Source organism: Scylla paramamosain, chromosome 34 (assembly GCF_035594125.1).
Source record: "Scylla paramamosain isolate STU-SP2022 chromosome 34, ASM3559412v1, whole genome shotgun sequence".
In the NCBI taxonomy this organism is placed as follows: domain Eukaryota; kingdom Metazoa; phylum Arthropoda; class Malacostraca; order Decapoda; family Portunidae; genus Scylla; species Scylla paramamosain.
The window spans coordinates 2,250,001-2,270,000 of NC_087184.1; the positions used below are offsets into that span (position 1 = coordinate 2,250,001).

At 44.1% G+C, this 20,000-nt stretch overlaps 1 protein-coding gene across 1 annotated transcript in view; it reads right to left on the bottom strand.

Annotated features, from left to right (window-relative positions):
• Positions 1–77: 77 nt before the first annotated feature.
• The window catches only part of LOC135090034 (LIM/homeobox protein Lhx1-like), a 68,449-nt gene continuing 48,526 nt past the window's right edge, over positions 78–20,000 (bottom strand). The window contains exons 5-7 of the mRNA XM_063986265.1: positions 3,856–4,069; positions 3,462–3,611; positions 78–2,928 (exon numbers count right to left, since the gene is read on the bottom strand). Coding sequence (XP_063842335.1) covers positions 2,879–2,928; positions 3,462–3,611; positions 3,856–4,069 — 414 coding nt within the window. The 3' untranslated portion in view covers positions 78–2,878. The remainder of the gene's footprint in view (positions 2,929–3,461; positions 3,612–3,855; positions 4,070–20,000) is intronic.

A 20,000-nucleotide genomic window follows, 5' to 3' on the forward strand; every position in this document is an offset into this window, starting at 1 on the left:
CACTCACATTAAACACACACACACACACACACACACACACACCACACACACACGGTTAAGGTCACAGAATCACTCAGTTTATCAGTTCATTTCGTTAGTTTTATTACAAAAAAAGTGTCACTGGAGATATAACAAATAATTGATATCACAGATTCACATATAATCAGAAAAATATATGTAAAAAAAAAAAAAAATCAAATAAACAAGCCGTAATGAAGAGCACGCCGAAGAGGGAGGAGGAGGAGAGGCACGCAACACCTCCCTACTCGCGTCCCTCAGGCTACTGTTTCCCTCCGCAGCACGCACCAGGAACCTTGGAAAAGTGAGCCAATTGTCATTGTAATTGCCCCTATTAAGCTATTGCTGCGCGGACTGAACGCATCCTCAACGTTTGCTTAGAAAGTTCAGAAGCTTATAATTATCTTCCATTTCGTCCTGCAAACTCCGCCATTCATCTGGGAGGCTTGAGATAGCAGGAATTTATAGCGTGTAATTGCTAGTCATCAACCTCGCCTGAGCGGAGTGCCGGCCAGATCATTCGTAAACATTATTTTCTTCTCTCACCTCCGGGCACTTTTTTTTTTCATAATGTTCACTTTTCTCAAGGTTACTGGTGGTGCTGCGTCGTCAGCCTCTCAAGTGTTATACATTAATGAAGCACTGGTCGTTATTACACTCATACACTTAAAGGAAAACTCAATAAAACAGGAAAAATAAGAAATGTTTAGGAGAACACTATGTAAGGGAAACAAGGATGCGTTTTCTTTGCTCTCGGCGCCGCCCAGCCCTCGGTGACGCCACGGTGACGCCACGAGGCACCGGGCGCGTCTTAACTTCATAATATCAGTACGGTAGAACACCTTAGGCATTAAGTTAGTGATTCTTATATTCCGCGACTGTTACTACTCGAAGCGCCAAACCGAGTCAGTAAATTATTATTATTTCGTAGACGAGAAATTGGAAAGAAAATAACAAAAAGGAATAATAAAAAAGAAAAAAAAACAGCTTCCAATGAAAAAAAAAGATGAAAAAAAGATAAAAATGATAATCATAATATAAACTTGCACGTAATAGCTAATAGTAATGATAATAGCAGTAATAGTAAACTCGGCCGTAAAACTTCTGGGAAATCTATCTACACTCACAGATGAATAATAATCATAATAAAAAATGGAAAAAAGAAAACGGGTTGTTTGTTTTATCCTGCACTACAACAGACTGTACATCTATATACACCCCCCACCCGTCCCTGGTCCCTCTCCCCAAGCCTTATAAATAGTTCATAGCAATATATATATGTATATCAGGAATGTGAACCCTTTGCTTAAGTGGACGAAAGATGATCCAACGCTCTAAAGGAGGATCGAGCAGGTACCATGTTATCCCTGTAGACAATCCTCCGGGAGTCCGCGCCCTGAACCCTTTTGAACTTTGGATCGAACACCTTATAGAGAGATTCGGGAGTATTCGAGTCATGAAACAAACTTAAGCCATGAACGTTTTGAAGTTACGAAGACGCTCCAGGCGATTCGAAGTCCTGAATGCTCATAAACTTAGGATCAGATGCCATATAAAGGAAGTACAAGGATTCTGACTTCTTGAACCCTCAGAGTCTGCGATCAAATATTTTATGAAGAGTTTTAGTGTTACTGTGACTCTTGAAGCCCCATAAAACTTGGGATTCATTGCTGTAAAAAATAATATAAAGATAATTGCGTGCATTTTAAGAGTCATTATCAAAATATTATGGTTTCTATATTACTAATGTGTTCGTTTTTTTAAGCTTTTCGTTCATGGCTGTCTCTGTAAGTGTACACGACTATCTGAAAGTGCACATTTTTTTTTCTTTTTTTTGAGTTCAACGTACATATGTAGCTTTACACACGGGTGACGCGTACACGAGATACCACCTATGATACTTCTACTGTGTGCGTGTGTGTGAGTGTGTGTGTGAGTGTAGAAATGTAGAAGTGTGTGAGTGTGTGTGTGTGTGTGTGTGTGTGTGTGTGTGTGTGTGTGTGTGTGTGTGTGTGTGTGTGTGTGTTTTGAACCCATTCTACGTACGTACATGACTACACCGTACATACATTACATACATACAAAACCGTGTGGCAAACTACAGTGTACGTTTTTCCTACCTTCCTCAGAGGTGTACAGGGCGCGTCTTGTTCCAGCGGTGTTTGGAAAAAATGGATCCACTAACCAAAAACGTGACTGCCAAGGTAATTATAAAACTGACCCTTTATTAAATGAGAGTCAGAGAGCAGTGTAGTTTAGTTTCCCCTTCCCTCGCCCTCCCTCTTCCCGTTTTCTTTTCTTCCCCTTTACACTGACATCTATGGACGACATTTACTGAATAAGATTAATAATAATAATATAACTTTTCCTCCTTCTCCTCCTCCTCCCTCCTTCTCCTCCTTCTTCTCCATCTTCTTCTTCTTCATCTTCTTCGCCATCTGCTACTTCCTTTTCTTCTTTCTTTTTTTCCGCTTGCACCGACTTCATAAAAATATCTCTTATCTTCCTTTTACGCATATTTTTTTCCTTTTTCCTTCTTATTCCTTCTTTCCTTCTATTTAATTCATACACATAAAAAAAAACAACAACAAAAATTCAACGGGCCATCCTTCACGAATAAAAGAATTAAAAAAGTAAATAAATAGATAACAACAACATAAAACAAGAAAAAAGTATAACTCAAAAAAATAGCGGGAAAAAATCTCTTGAGACATCAGACTTATGACGTCACAGAGTTCCGCAAGGGAAGCTTCTTTGGTTGCTTTGTTTGTCGTTTGTTGTTGTTGTTGTTGTTGTTGTTGTTGTTTGTTATTGTTGTTGTTGGTGGTGGTGGCGGCGGCTGAGGTCACGTGATGTCAGGTTACCACGCCAGAATTTCCGAACTTTGATGGTCACTGAATCCGCCAGAGCCTGTGTGGAGGAGAGAGAGTGTGGGTCATTCTCACTGCCTTGTCACGTGACCTGGTATGTGTGTGTGTGTGTGTGTGTGTGTGTGTGTGTGTGTGTGTGTGTGTGTGTGTGTGTGTGTGTGTGTGTGTGTGTGTGTGTGTGTGTGTGTGTGTGAGAGAGAGAGAGAGAGAGAGAGAGAGAGAGAGAGAGAGAGAGAGAGAGAGAGAGAGAGAGAGAGAGAGAGAGAGAGAGAGAGAGAGAGAGAGAGAGAGAATGTATGGAAAGTGTAGGATGTATATGTACTTGCTTGCATTTGCATACATTCGCCCACACACACACACACACACACACACACACGTAGATACACATATGAGTCACATACACACAACACCTGCATATGTACATAACTTGCACGCACACACGAGATGTACGTCATGTACGTCAAATCGCACATAACAGACACGCAAAGGGTACAATGACACACACACACACACACACACACACACACACACACACACACACACACACACACACACACATACTCACTCACTCACCGCTGTGAACTGAGACATCCTCGGAGGGGGAGGTCATGGGGGGGTGCGGCGGGAAGGCCTCCCCCATCATGGCCATGGGAGGCATTCCGGGGAACTCAGCGCCCCCCATGGGTCCACCGGGGGGCAGGGGCTGCTCCATGCCGGGGCCCACTGTGGAGGAGGAAGGAGAGACGGAGGAGTTAGAGGCACGAGGGAACGAGGTAATAGAAGAAGAATAAGTGAAGTGTTGTTGGTACTAGTAGTAGTAGTAGTAGTAGTAGTAGTAGTAGTAGTAGTAGTAGTAGTAGTAGTAGTAGAAGTAGCAATAACATCTACAATTCACTTTCCACAAATAATACTGAAACAACACGCAACAAACAAGAGATGAGTGGGTTTAAGTCTCCACGTCACTCACTGTGCGGGTACCCCATGGGCTGCTGGGGGCCGAAATACCCGGGGAACTGCTGTCCGGGGAAGCCATTGTAGCCGGGGAAGAAGCCGTAGCCGTCCTCCATCCCCAGGGGCAGGTCACGCAGCTTCCGTGGGTTGCCGAACAGGTGCGCGCGCATCCCCATGGAGGAAAGCTGCTTGAGTCGCCGCTCCTTGCTTCTCTTGTTCTGGAACCACACCTGGGGAGGAGGAGAGGAGGGTTAGTGGGCTCAGGAGGAGGAGGAGGAGGAGGAGGAGGAGGTGAAAGGAGGTGGTGGTGGTGGGAGGAGAGGGAGGTGGAGGAGAGTAAGATATTTTAGACTTCTTGTCACTTAGAAAAATAATAAAAAAAAAAAGTTCGCATCAGAAAACGTATGTAAAACCACATCAAGATATTTGTGTGTATGATTGTGTGTGTGATAATCTCTCTCTCTCTCTCTCTCTCTCTCTCTCTCTCTCTCTCTCTCTCTCTCTCTCTCTCTCTCTCTCTCTCTCTCTCTCTCTCTGCCCACGTCACCAGCCCGGCAGCCTCAGACGTCTCACCAATCTAGAAACAAGTATTTTTAGCACAAAGTCTCGCCGCTGTGGTCGACAATCCCGCCGCCGCTGCCCTCACAGCTGGCGGCCCGGAGCGTGCCATCTGGCGGCCGCGGCATCAGGTGACTCGGCTTGGTTATCACCGGCTGTTTACCTTTACGCCTCCACTCACAGCCCACTCAGGAGCTTTATTTCTTTCTTTCTTTTTCTTTTCTTTGCAATATTTTGTTTATTTTCTCTTTCCGAATTTATCTCAGTATGGAAGATGAAAGAAAAAATGTCTTTAATTGATATCATTTGTTGAAATATGATTTTTTTTTAATCGAGCTTCCCTTCCTTCCATAGTTTTAAGTTTTAACAAGTAGCACACCAGACAAAAAAGACTGGAAAGGTGCAACTCAAACCACTGTGACAATTAAACAGGAAATACTGTTGGCTTAGGTGACATATTTTGCAAAAACAGTAATGCTTTTCTATAACCTTTCCTTATTTTATTTTCAAACAACAAATGAGAATGCAAACTAAATACGAGTCATTATGAAAAAAAAAAAAAAATCGCTCTTGTTAGCACGTCCAGAAGAACTGTAATTATGGAAATAACGATAGAAGGTGGTAAGAGATGCAACGCTGCGGCGGTGACTAAGAGATTGAGAAAAGAAAAGTCGATGAGCCGAAAAGCCTTTTGACTCTACCCTGTTTAGAAGAGCTGAGTCGCACCTCCCCGTGTACAGCAGCAGTGCTCTGTACATACAGGGCCGGGTAAGGATAAGGATAATTTATATAGAGTTAGGATCGGAAACGAATAAAATGCTGATGGAGGCGACGCAGAAGACCCAACCTCATGGAAGTTTGCAAAAGAGGAGGTGTGAAATTACCAGTTGAGATTATTAGAAAAGGACAGTTGAAGCACGTTCAGTGTAGAGGACGGGAATAGCTGAGTGTCACTGAAGAAGAGGGAAGTTTGTGTCTGGTGGAGAAATGAAAGAATTGAGTTTTGAGGCTTTACACAACATAAGATTATCCTGCCATACTTCAAAACAAAAGATCAGAAGCTCGGCATGTTGTGGCTTCAAGTGATTTTTAAGATTTTTAAAATTCCTGCTGAACTGGTAATCTAGCACATGCCGCTGAACAACGCAGGTTAGAATCATCAAGGTAAGAATGGATAAGAAAGAAAGTTTGAGATAATTTATGAATGACAGGAAGAAGGAAGGTGGTAGAACAGAGTCTTGTGGAACACCACTGTTAATAAGTTTAGATGAACAGTGGCTGTCAGACATTACCACGACAGAAAGACCAGAATGGAAACCTGATATAAAGGCAATTAATGTGTCCTGTCAAGATATAAGCTCTTCCTCGTGTGACTTGTTTCATACCATCAAATCTTAAATCGAACGGAAAACAAGACAGCAAACTCACTCGAACCTACTACGATACAGACTCCAAACAAAAAGCAACCAATGAACATACCGAAAAGTGAACACATTTCCTTTCATTCTTTTAAATTACGACCTAATGAAATGTAAACCTAATAAGCAAACCCCACCAAACCAACCAGACTACACACAAGGTTCACACATAGAGGTAATTAGGCCCTGAAAGAGTGCCCAGGTGTGCGAAGGTAAGGGGAAACCGAAGGGGGAGCAAAACCACAACATATTAAGCCTCATTCCCACCTCCTTCCGACGACAGGTAAATAAACACATCACGAGAGGGGAGAGTAAGGAGACAGACAGAGGGGAGAGGCTGAGGGGAGAGTATGGCCCCTTGCGAGACACTGGGCACGTGGTTTCCTGTTCCTCGCTTGAGTGCCATCGAAAACAAATGCCACTCGACACATTCTAACTTTGGGAGCTGGCCAATTACCGAAGCCAGAGGGGGCGGGACGGGGGAAACTTGTAGAAACACGGAGACATCTGGCGGAGGGCAAGGAGGGAAGGTGTGAGAGCAGGAGGCACACACAGGCAGGAAACAGAAAAGGGAGACTGAAAAACGAGGAAAGAAGTGAGAAGAATTTTAAAACAGAAGGAAGAGGAGAAGGAATATAAATAGAGACATGTGGAGGAGAGACAGAGAAACGTGAGGAGTAAAAGGAAGAGGCAAAGGCAGATGAGAAAGAGAAAAGGAGAAAGATCTTGACACTAGAAAAGAAGTGGAAAATAGAGAAAGACACTCTAGGAAGGAAAGGAAGAAGGATATACAGATAAAGAAAGAGATAATAAAGACTCGAAAGAAACGCAAATGAAAAGAAAAAAAAAGAGAAAGGTAAAAAAAGAGTAGAGGCAATAGAAGACATACAAAATAAATAGGTATAAAGGAATAGAGAGAAAATAGAAGTAAAAAGAGAGGGAAGGAGGAAGGGAGGAGGGAGTTGGGATAGGCTTGAGTGGACCTTCATCAGCTGACCTTTCTTCCCCCTCCTGGCTAACCCGGGGAGGAGGTCAGGTCAGGTTCGGGTCACGCGGCCACGAGGGGAAAGAGGGGAAACTAATGAAGGAAATATTGACATTCCCGAGCAGAGAGAGAGAGAGAGAGAGAGAGAGAGAGAGAGAGAGAGAGAGAGAGAGAGAGAGAGAGACATAGATAAAACACGAGAACGTACAAAAAAAAAAGTTAAATTGAGACTCGAAAGAGAATACTTAGTACATCGACTAATGTAAAATCAGTGTTTGCGGCAGGAGGAGGAAGAAGAAGAAGAGAAGGAGGAGGAGGAGGAGGAGGAGGAGGAGGAGGAAGAGGAGGAGGAGGAGGAGGAGGAAGAGGAGGAGGAAGAGGAGGAGGAAGAGGTGTGACGGGGCAGGAGGAGGCGAGCTCAAGTTACAGTGGCATCTTGTGACGGGGAACCGCAGTGACGTCACGATATCTTCTGTTGCTCCGTTACGCACACACCTGAGCCGCCACTCCCGCCTGCAGGTGTGGCCGGAGGTGTGCACAGGTGTAGAGGAGGTGTGGCGCCCGTGAGGTAAAGCGTGGGAGGTGTCTGTGTGGTGTGAGAAGGTGTGTGTGTGTGTGTGTGTGTGTGTGTGTGTGTGTGTGTGTGTGTGTGTGTGTGTGTGTGTGTGTGTGTTGATTATAGTGGTGGTGGCAGGGAACGGGGAAGGATGGTATAGTAGAGAGAGAGAGAGAGAGAGAGAGAGAGAGAGAGAGAGAGAGAGAGAGAGAGAGAGAGAGAGAGAGAGAGAGAGAGAGAGAGAGAGAGAGAGAGAGAGAGAGAGAGAGAGAGAGAGAGAGAGAGAGAGAGAGAGAGAGAGAGAGAGAGAGAGAGAGAGAGAGAGAGAGAGAAAGGTAAACACACACACACACACACACACACACACACACACACACACACACACACACACACACACACATACACACACGACTAAAAAGGCGGACGAAGACAGATGAAATATGAATAACCTAGTAATGAATATGAATATCAATACTGAATTATGAATAGATAAATAAAATATCTATAAATTGTAATCGAAAAGACTTTTACCTGCTCAATCACCTGAAAATATAGACCAAAACGTCGCATTTTTTACTCCATCACACCAATACTCCTCCTCCTCCTCCTCCTCCTCCTCTTCTCCTCGTCCCTTCTCCCCTCCCTCTATCCACAACTGTTCAAAAGACTGGGGGTCACCTGTAATCAAAAGCTGTTTAAAACCGTGAGAAAGCGGGGAAGGTATGGAGATAGATAGACAGATAGATAGATAGATAGACAGAGAGAGAGAGAGAGAGAGAGAGAGAGAGAGAGAGAGAGAGAGAGAGAGAGAGAGAGAGAGAGAGAGAGCAGTTTGATAAGTGGAGGTGGTGGTGGTGCTGGTGGTGGTGGTGGTAGAATTAGTGGGGAAGCACAGTGAGGGGATGGCTTGTGGCGGGAACTGAGGTGGAGGGGAAGAGGGACAGGTAGACCTACTCACCTGGGATAATCTTACCCCTTCCCTCCCTCCCCGTACCTGCTCAGCCACGCTTCAGGTGTTCCTCTTGCTAGTATTATTATTATTACTATTATTATTATTATTATTATTATTATTGTTGTTGTTGTTGTTGTTGTTGTTGTTGTTGCTGTTGTTGTTGTTGTTGTTGTTGTTGAGGTTTTATTTGCTTCGTTTTTTTGAGTTTAGGAATTATTCGTTATAGTCGTGTTAAACTTTCAATACTAATAGTTTGTTAAAAGACCTCGCCGCAACTGCTGTCTGACTGATGGAGTTTCTGAATATTGGGACGTCGCCTTCCCCCTACAACTAATTCGTAGTATCGAGAGTTTACCGCACGAGAAATGCATGTAAAAAAAAACAAACAAAAAAAAAAACAGAACACTTACGCGATCATCACTTTTACTTATCTTTTTAATATTTCATAGTCAAATCGTAACATTACCTTGCATAACACAGAACTACCATAATAACATCCTACCCACACACCCCAACACAACACCTGCCACACACCTCACACACGCACGACCACTGCCACTCTCCCATCACCACCACACACACACCTCACCATAACATCCTCCAACACACCTCCATCACTTCGCCATAACATTTCCCAACACCATCACACACACACAGACAGACACACACCACCACTGCTACCATACCCTCCCCTCACCACCACCACCACCACCACCACCACAGCCACACACCCCTACAGAGCATGGGGCTCCTCTTGTTTCACTGACTGGTTGTAACTTCATCCCTTCTACCTCGCCTTCTCCAAATACCCACACACGCCGCGAGCCACTCCAGACGCATCTCTCTCAGGTGTGGATTGGGGCCGTTCAGGGCATTCACGTGTGTGTGTGCGTATGTGTGTGTGTTTGTGTTTAAGTCTGAATAGGATGTGTAGTAAATTAATTTGGATCGAAAAAAAAAAAATTGTAAATTAAAAAAAAAAATAGGAAGATGAAATATTAATCTGTGTACATTTAGTTGGATGTTTAGTGAAAGGGGATTAAGATGTAGGAAATAATGCTTCGTTAACAGCATAATGGGAACGTAATGAGAAGGACAGGTAGATAAAAAAATAGACAAAAAAAAAGACGTAGACACAGTAATGGATAACAACAAAAGCAACACAATATAAGGAATAACAGATAACAGACGGCACTAAACAGATAACAAAACAGCAACAATAGCAAGCCTAGAACACTCTTCCATAAAAACCATTCACGCACACACAGGTAACTTCAGGTAAAGGACACAAGAAAAATAGCCTTCCTGAAAGACCAAAAATCACACAAAAAAAGGCCAGAAAAAATATATAGACTCCCATGCCAGACTTTCTTTTTTTTTTTTTTTTTTGCAGGTGTAAAGAAAACGAGATAGGCGTGGCTGGACGGACACCTGCACCCTCCCTCCCTCCCTCCCTTCCCTTCCTTTCCCAGCGCAAGGGACGAAAAAATAATAAGGTCGCGTTTTCTTTGATCTCGCTTCTATATATTTCTATGCGGTTTAGATGGCAGGTGTGTCTGCCTTTTGATAATTCCCACACCTGTCCTCTGAGCAGGTGTGGGGCGGCGAGAGATGCAGGGGCGATAAGAATGGAGAGACGAAGAAATGAAGAGAGTGAAAGATCAGGAACGGATGAATGAAGTATAAAGGAAGGAGAGAGAGAGAAAGAGAGTAAGGAGACAGGGAGTAAGAGACGATGAAATGAAGGAGGGTGGTAAAAGATGGAAATAAAGAAGGAAAAAAAAAAAACAGATTAAGAAGTGAATGAATGAAGCACGAAGTAAGAACGTATGGAAGAGAGAAGTGAAGGAGATGGAGTAAAGAAGAAAAGGAGGAAATAATTATGCAAATAAAAGACAGGGATGAATTAGAGAAGTAAGGGAGAGTAAAGAAGGGAGAAGCAAAGAAAGCAAAGAGTGAATAGAGATAAGGAGGAAAACAGTAAACGAGCAAATAAGTGAAAAATAAATTGATTAGACATAAGATGCAAAAGTTTGTGAACAATTAATAATAAAAAAAGAAGCGGAAGAAAAAATATGATTATCACACAATTAAATTTACTAAACATTTTTCTTCTTCTGTTTTCTTCTAACTGGTGATGCTTGCTTACCCCGTTGATGAGTTAGAAAAATGTTTATATAAGTATAATCAGCCACAATTTGTCTGTCTGTCTGTTTGTCTGTGTGTGTGTGTGTGTGTGTGTGTGTGTGTGTGTGTGTGTGTGTGTGTGTGTGTGTGTGTGTGTGTGTGTGTGTGTGTGTGTGTGTGTGTTTAAGTAATTAAGTAAAGCTTTTTGCTATTACAGTCATGATATATACATGTTTACAAAGCAGAGTACAATAGCTACGTCTCTCTCTCTCTCTCTCTCTCTCTCTCTCTCTCTCTCTCTCTCTCTCTCTCTCTCTCTCTCTCTCTCTCTCTCTCGCAATCAATGAAGGTCACATTTGAGTTTTTCTAAGAACGAAAAGAAAGGAAGACCGTGAGAGAGAGAGAGAGAGAGAGAGAGAGAGAGAGAGAGAGAGAGAGAGAGAGAGAGAGAGAGAGAGAGAGAGAGAGAGGTGAGGGGGCGTGCAGCGAGGGTCAGTGTGGGGTGGCGTGCTGCTCCCTCTGTCATTACATGTGCTGCTAAGAGTAATTATTATTGTGCCAAAATATAATACTGAGGGAAAGGTAAGAAACGTACGTACATATCTACATGTGCGTGTGCGTGTGTGTGTGTGTGTGTGTGTGTGTGTGTGTGTGTGTGTGTGTGGTATAAATGGTTGAAATACATATGAGAAAGCACATCGTTGGGTATTTTGAAGTGTGTTTATTTACTTAGAGCGAGAGCGAGAGCGAGAGAGAGAGAGAGAGAGAGAGAGAGAGAGAGAGAGAGAGAGAGAGAGAGAGAGAGAGAGAGAGAGAGAGATGAATGAAATACTAGATAATGAATCAGTAACATTTTTACGTGTCTGTTTACATATCGACTTCTTTAAATATATAAACTAGCAGTGTATTCGTGTGTGTGTGTGTGTGTGTGTGTGTGTGTGTGTGTGTGTGTGTGTGTGTGTGTGTTCGCGTGAGAGTGTACACGGGAGGGGGCGGTTCACCTGTCTCTACCTGTCACTCACTCCCTCACGCTCTCCTCCTGTCACTAATGTCCCTCCACCACCACCACCACCACCACCACCACCAGTGATCTTACCTCACCTTCAGTCCCTCCCTCAGTTCACTTTGCCTTTTAACCCTACAGTACTGGTGGCAGCGGTGGTGGTGGTGGTGGTGGTGGTGATGGTGGTGGTGGTGGTGAAGTAGGACTGTCTTCACCATCAAACCTCATCATCTTCTTTCCTTCCTAGACTAAATTGAGGTCGTAAAAGCCTCTCTCTCTCTCTCTCTCTCTCTCTCTCTCTCTCTCTCTCTCTCTCTCTCTCTCTCTCTCTCTCTCTCTCTCTCTCTCTCTCTCTCTCTCTCTCTCTCTCTCGTGTTAGTGTTTCGTTGCTGTTTTTGCCCTTGTTTTAATATAGTAGTAGTAGTAGTAGTAGTAGTAGTAGTAGTAGTAGTAGTAGTGGTGGTGGTGGTGGTGGTGGTGGTGGTGGGGGTGGTAATAGTGGCGGTGATAATAGTAGTAGTAGTAGCAGTAGTAGTAGTAGTAGTAGTAGTAGTAGTAGTAGTAGTAGTAGTAGTAGCAGTAGTTGTAGTAGTAGTAGTAGTAGTTGTTGTTGTTGTTGTTTTTGTGTTGTTGTTTTTGTGTTGTTGTTGTTGTTATCGTTATTGTTGTTGTAAATGAAAAGTAAGGAAAAAGGTAAATCAGGAGAAACACACATACGAAAATGGAGAAAAGAAAAAGAAAAGAAAAGAAAAAAAAACAGAAAACTTGAAAAAAAGATGTTAAGTAAAAGACAAATTATAAGAAAAAACGAGGAGAAAAGCAGAGAGAGAGAGAACAAGAGAGAGAGAGAGAGAGAGAGAGAGAGAGAGAGAGAGAGAGAGAGAGAGAGAGAGAGAGAGAGAGAGAGAGAGAGAGATAACAAGAGAAAGAGACTAAACACAAAAGAAAACATGCAGGAACACACGCAGAGAGAGAGAGAGAGAGAGAGAGAGAGAGAGAGAGAGAGAGAGAGAGAGAGAGAGAGAGAGAGAGAGAGAGAGAGAGAGAGAGAGAGAAAAAAAAACTGAAGAAAGCAAGAATGAGAATAAACAGAGCGATAAAAGATGAAAAAAAAAAAAAAAAAGAAAGGAACAGAATCGGGACCCCCAAATAAAGGCCTCGATTCCACATGACTGGCGTGGCGCAGACAAACAAGGAATTCAACTCTTCATCACACTCATTACCTTCCCTCCTTTACTTATTTATAGTGCTTGGGACCGCCCTTGGAAATGAGTGGGTATGGTGACGCTAATGACAAAGAAAACGACATCTACTGACGGTGATGGTGTTGGTGATAGTGATCCTGGTGCTGCTGGAGGAGGAGGAGGAGGAGGAGGTGGAGTTATAGAAGGTTTGTAATGGTGATTTTGGCTGAGATATTAATGGTGATGTGGTATTTATGAACCAGAGGACGATGACGCGAGCCAATGAGGGTGACCGTGGTGACGAGGGCAGTGTAATGATGGTGATGCGCCTGATAATGAGGGAGGCGGAGGAGGAGGAGGAGGAGGAGGAGGAGGAGGTGGAGGAGAAGGAGGTTAACCTAATGTCTGAGAAGGTGGTGAAGGACACACACACCATGAGTCAGCATGAAGAGGAGGAGGAGGAGGAGGAGGAGGAGGAGGAGGAGGAGGAGGAGGAGGAGGAGGAGGAGGAGGAGGAGGAGGAGGAGGAGGAGAAAGAAGTGGAGAAGAAGAAGAGGAAGTAGAAGAAATAGAAGAAGAAAATGAAGATGAAAAAGAAGAAAATAAGAAAAGAAGAAGAGGAACAACAACAACAACAACAACAACAACAACAAGATCAAGAACGAGAACAAGAAGAGTGAAAACAATGATAATGATAATGATATGATGATGATGATAAACTAAAAAAAATAGATAAATAAATAAACAAATAAATGACAATAAACAATATGCAACACGAGAAGGAAAGCACAAATATTCCTAAGACTTATTTTTCAGACTCCTTTTAAGTTTAGAAGACGAAACTGCTTAAAGTGATGAAGGGGCAGGTGACGAGTAAAGAGCAACAGGATTGGACGCGATGTGAAGAAAGAGGACTGCTTAAGAGGACCTACAGACTTCTCGAGGTAAAGAAAACGAGAATGAACGCTTAAGAGTATAACATAAACTGGAGCCAAAAAAAGAAAGTCCACGGACAGTCAGAAGAAAATAAAGGAGTATATTTTCATGCACTTTGACATCTTATCTGAGCTACTTTCACGAGATGGAGTGAAGGTCATTACGGTTGTCAAAGGTGTTTTCATGATTGTAACGATGATTCAACACACTGTAGTGGAAGTTACCTGCGCTCTGAAGGGTGATAAATTAAACAAGATCAAGTGAAAAAGTTATTGGATCTCTCAAGGATGTTTTCACGATTCTAGCGATAGTTTAAAGAGGAAAATATCCACTAGAATTCAATTAAACATTACTGTGGTCTTAGTGTCTTTTTGAATACCCTCGTCTTTTGGGAACAGCCAACTATTATGTCAACGAAACTTATGAGATGCGAGTGCAGGAATATTAACAGAATACAGACAATATGAGCTTCTTAGTGGCATAGAAATTAGGGAAAATAAGGTCTTTGATTGAGGAAACAAGCAGCTGTTACAATGCCTCTAAAACTACAAGAGTACAAGGGACTAGGACCTGTATGAGGGGAGGACTAGGGGCTGTGTTAGGGTGCCGGGGGAAGAGTACCACGGCTGAGGTGTCGTAACCTGAAGGGTCGAGTTAAGTTGGGTCGTGATTCTCGGTTTCGAAGCTTCGTTTTTTGCTCACAAGTGGAATTCGTCTCATAATTGGGTTCACCGTCAGCTCAGGAGTGTTCGTGCTGAGGTGGTGGAGGGGGAGAGGGAGGCTGGAGGTGAGCAGAGGCAGGGTGGGGGAGTGACCTGCGTGTGTTATATTCCTGACAAAAGTGATGGATAACTTATGAAGCTCTTATGGCAAATGTGCTACCGTTTCTCTCTCTCTCTCTCTCTCTCTCTCTCTCTCTCTCTCTCTCTCTCTCTCTCTCTCTCTCTCTCTCTCTCTCTCTCTTTAATTGTCCCCACTGGCTTTGGTCCGCCACCCGCCACCCTCACCTCCCTCAGGCTAATCACCTTTCCTCCTCCCCCTCCTCCTCCTCCTCCTCCTCCTCCTCCTCCTCCTCCTCCTCTGGTTCAGTGGTCCCACAGACTCTGTCATCATGCGTTCCCGTTCATTCAAATTGGTGCATGGAAGGTGATCAAGGTTACTTTCAACAACCCTCTAATGTCATCTCCTCCTCCTCCTCCTCCTCTTCCTCCTCCTCCTCCTGGTTCTTCTTAATTCCTCAGTGATGTACCTGTATATAGTGAGGGATTGGTGCTTGTAATCTTAGTAGTAGTGGTAGTTATAGTAGTAGTAGTAGTAGTAGTAGTAGTAGTAGTAGTAGTAGAAAAACAGTAGCCTACCTTTAGTCGTTTATGATGATGATGATGATGATGATGATGAGGAGGAGGAGGAGGAAGAGGAGCAAAATAACAACAGTATCATCATCATCATCATCATCATCATCATCATCATCATCATCATCATCATCATCACCATCATCATCAACAACAGCAAAAACAACAACAACAACAACACTAATAATAACAACAACAACAACAGGAACACCAACAACAACAACAAACAAAAGCTACAAAATCGACGAGAAATAGGAGAAAATAAAAAAAAAGAAAAGAAAAGAAAAAAACGGAGACGAAATGGAAACAGGATAAGGAGGACAACACAACACAACACAACACAACACAACACAACACAACACAAGACAACACAAGACGCACAAAAAAAAGAGGAAGAAAACATACGAAAAAATACAAAAAAAGAAAAAAAACAACCAACAAAAAGAAAAACCAGATAAAAATTGCAGTAGCAGCATCAGCCAAGAGGGGAGGAGAGGAGAGGAGAGGCCAGGGGAGGTAAGAAGAAGAAGAAGAGGAGGAGGAGGAGGAGGAGGAGGAGGAGGAGGCAGCAGAGGACAGTGGCAAGTAACAGAGCCCCACACTCACAGCTCAAGCAGAGACTACCCACGCCACTCTGCCAGCAGCCACGTTATAAAAAGAGCAGAGAGGGTCGGAGATGATGGCGGGGCGCACGCAACCCACGGACTGACCACGCACGCCTCGCGCACACACACACACACACACACACACACAGCAGATTGCAGCCTCCACACATCCCTGGTAAGTCGGTAGACCTCAACACAACGACCTTCACTACCTGCACTCCCACCGCCTCCACTATTACGACCACCACCAGAATCATCACCTCCACGAACCTTCACCTAGACTAAGAGTAGGAGGAGGAGGAGGAGGAGGAGGAGAAGTAAATCATGTGAAGTAGTAGTAGGATGAGAACAAAAAGGAGGAGGAGAAAGAAGAGGAGGAGGAGGAATGAAAGGGAGAGGAAGAGACTATTTTTCCTCTTTCTTTGATAAGGTTAGGTTCTCTTCATTCCTTCATTCACCGAGCAGAGTGGCAGTTCATTAAGGTTATTTCACATTATTCACATTTCTGACCACGTGATGTCTCTGTCTGTCTGTCCGTCTGTCTGTCTGTCTGTCTCTCTTTTCCGTCTGCCCGTGTGTGTGTCTGTTGCACGCGTCATTCTTACATATCACATCCCGTTTTCTGTTACTTCGTTCTGTCAACAAACTCAAACATTCACGATTTCTCTCATGATTTTTTGTGATCCGCTCTATCTCCTTTTTTATTTTCCTCCCTATTATCTATCATCATCCTCCTTCCCTCCCTCCCTTCCTTCCCTTTCCTTCTCCCTTCCCTCCCTCCCTCCCTCCCTCCCAACAAACAAATACAAAAGATTCTGGTTTTCTTATTTCCTTCGGCTTTTGGAGAGAGATCACTGGATTCTCCTCACCCTTCCTCTCCTCTCTCCTCCCTTTTTCCTCTCTTCCCTCCTCCCATTCCTCCCCTTTACCCTTTCCTATCTTATCTCGCAGCCACGTGCCGAGGAAGAGGAAAGGGAAGAGGGGGAGAGAAGAACCTAGTGAGGGGAAGGGAGAGGGGACCTAATCGGAATTGTCAGTGAGGGGAAGGAGAGGAGAGAGGAGAGGAGAGGAGAGGGCAAGGAAAGGAAACGCTGAGGTGAGGGAAAGGAATGGGTGGTGGGTGCACTGTGAGGGGAAAGGAGAGGGCACGGAAGGGGGTGTTTGGAGGAGAGGGGAAAGACAAGGGAAGGGAAGGGGTGGGTGGAATCAAGGGGAAAGATTGCGTGTGGGTAAGGTTAATCCCACCTGTGTGTGTGTGTGTGTGTGTGTGTGTGTGTGTGTGTGACTTGTCGAAAATATTTGATACAGAATTCTCTCTCTCTCTCTCTCTCTCTCTCTCTCTCTCTCTCTCTCTCTCTCTCTCTCTCTCTCTCTCTCTCTCTCTTCCCTACACTTTCTTAATTTTCACACACTCCATATCCTCTTTCCTCTTCCCTCACTCCCTCCTCTTCTCTTCTTTCTCTTCTCAGTTATTCCCTTTGGTCTTCTTCCCTTTTCTACGCCTCTTTTTGTTTTCACCTCTCTCTCTCTCTCTCTCTCTCTCTCTCTCTCTCTCTCTCTCTCTCTCTCTCTCTCTCTCTCTCTCTCTCTCTCTCTCTCTCTGTGTGTGTGTGTGTGTGTGTGTGTCTTCGGACTGACTTTGTTTGTGTGCGTGTCATAATAGTAAGTTGTAGTAGTAGTAGTAGCAGTAGTAGTAGTAGTAGTAGTAGTAGTAGTAGTAATAGTAGTAGTAGAAAAACTTGAGTAACGAAGAGAGAGAGAGAGAGAGAGAGAGAGAGAGAGAGAGAGAGAGAGAGAGAGAGAGAGAGAGAGAGAGAGAGAGAGAGGAACTCAAGAAGGACGAATGGACTGAGAAAAGGAAAGACAGAGGAGGAGGAGGAGGAGGAGGAAGAGGAGGAGGAGGAGGAGGAGGAGGAGGAGGAGGAGGAGGAGGAGGCGTGCGTGAGGAGAACCACTCTCCCAATGATTGTTTCTTGCGGGCTCAGTTCTGCTCAGACCACATTTATCCTCCACGACACACACACACACACACACACACACACACACACACGGGAGAGGTGGCAGCGTGTGGCGGTGAGGCGAGCACGTGGCAATGCAGCGTGGTGACTCAAGCGCCTGACAGGTCTTGACATGACAACGGAGTCACGTCAGAACACACTCGTAAAAATGAACAGAAAAGAGGGAAAGAAAATAAAAAGGAAAATATTTGATACTAGGAAGTTAATTTGTTTATCACCGCTGCCGTCACCACCACCACCACCACCACCACCACCACCACCACCACCACTACTACTACTACTACTACTACTACTACTACTACTACTACTACTACTACAATTACTATCATCAATAGAACAAAAAATTAAAGAAAGACAACTAGACACACACACACACACACACACACACACACAGAGAGAGAGAGAGAGAGAGAGAGAGAGAGAGAGAGAGAGAGAGAGAGAGAGAGAGAGAGAGAGAGAGAGAGAGAGAGAGAGAGAGAGACAATCAATTTGCCCCTTTCCACTGCCAAAGCTAATGTTGGCAAATAGACAAAGAGCTATTTTTCCTATTTCCCTCCAGACAGCAAAGTGACCATAACTCATGTAGTGATGGGAGGAGGAGGAGGAAGAGGAGGAAGAGGAGGAGGAGGAGGAGGAGGAGGGTGTGAGGGAGTCAGGTATCCAGGTGTTTTCTTCTCACGCCTCCCTTCTCCATCCTCCCTGGTCATTTCCATCTCTCCTCTTTCCTCATCTCCTCCTCCTCCTCCTCCTCCTCCCTTTCCTTCACTCCCTATCTCCACCTCCCTCCGGCTTCTTTCCTGATCAGTTCTCCTTTCCATCACCATCTTCTCATCTCTCTCGAAGCCTCATTTTCCCCTTCACCATCACCACCATCACCACCCATCATCTTCACCTCTGCTGGCATCACATGTTCTCGTCACCTTCATCACCACCACCAAACATTCTGAAGTTTCACCCTTTCATCATTTTCTTTCCAGATTCACCTTCCAGGAAATGGTGGAAGACTCACTCACATTCCTTACGCTTTTCCTTGAGAGAGAGAGAGAGAGAGAGAGAGAGAGAGAGAGAGAGAGAGAGAGAGAGAGAGAGAGAGAGAGAGCGAGAGAGAGCGAGAGAGAGAGAGAGAGAGAGAGAGAGAGAGAGAGAGAGAGAGAGAGAGAGAGAGAGAGAGAGAGAGAGAGAGAGAGAGTTTTATCCTTGTCACATTCCAAGAATAACCACAATTTTTTTTTCTTTTCTCACTTTCATGGATGACAAATCAGTGTTAAGTTTCTCTCTCTCTCTCTCTCTCTCTCTCTCTCTCTCTCTCTCTCTCTCTCTCTCTCTCTCTCTCTCTCTCTCTCTCTCTCTTATGTCAGACAAATAAATGACGACAATAAACTATAAACTATTTAATTTCTTCTTTTCTCATTTATCTCAACTTTTACGTCGGCATTTCATATATTTTAGTTTGATTTCAATTTTTTAGTTTTTTTCTTTTTTAAGTTTGCTGATTTTTCTTATTCACCTTCACTCATTTCGAAATTTCAGATTATCGTAAATATTCGCACATTTTTACCGTATATTTGGTGGCGATTATACATGCTTCAAATTTTTCCGTTGCATATTCATTTAAAAAAATTCCCCTAGTCTGCATTTTTTCTATTTAAAACACTAATGATTTTCCTTGCATTAAGTATTTTCCTACCTTTAAGTTCATCACCATTACTCGCCCACATTCACCCATCACTTCCCCTCACTTCCTCTCACTCATCACATCCACCACACCCACCCATCACCAAAACACGCCAATTCCATAATTCAACATTCCCATTCCTAGTCACCACACACACCCATCACCACTCACCACATTCACCACACCCATCACTACCCACCACACACCCATCACCACTCACCACACACACTCCCCCATCACCACATCCACCACACTCCCTCATGATGACCTCATTCACCACACACACTTATTCACGTCACCCACACACACACACACACACATTTCTAATCCCCCTTCCCCTCTCTCTCTCCCTAAATCCTCTCACCACCCTACTAATCCCTCTCCCTCTTTACCCTTCTTTGATCCACCGCCCCTCCCACTCTTCCCCTCCCATTCCTTCCCTTCCCTCCCTGGTCCTTTGCTCGCCCGCTTACCCCCTCTGTTCTCTTCCCCATTCCTCCCTCGCGGATAATCTTTAAGGGGGAAAGACTTTAGGCAAACATGTACTTTAAATTCCCCTTAGGTACGGAAAGATGGCTTAGTGGTGTCGATATTGTATTAGATTCTTAAGTCGATTACCAGACGCGGGTTCGACTCTTGACAGCGCATCTAGCTGGGCTGGGATGGAGTGAGGGGAGGGGAGGGGAGTAAGTGAGGGAGTGAAGGGAAAGTGAGGGGAATAAATGGGAGTGAAGGTTATGGCAGGAAGGGAGAGGGGAAGGTGAAGTAAGAGGGAGTAGGAGGTGGGAGAAT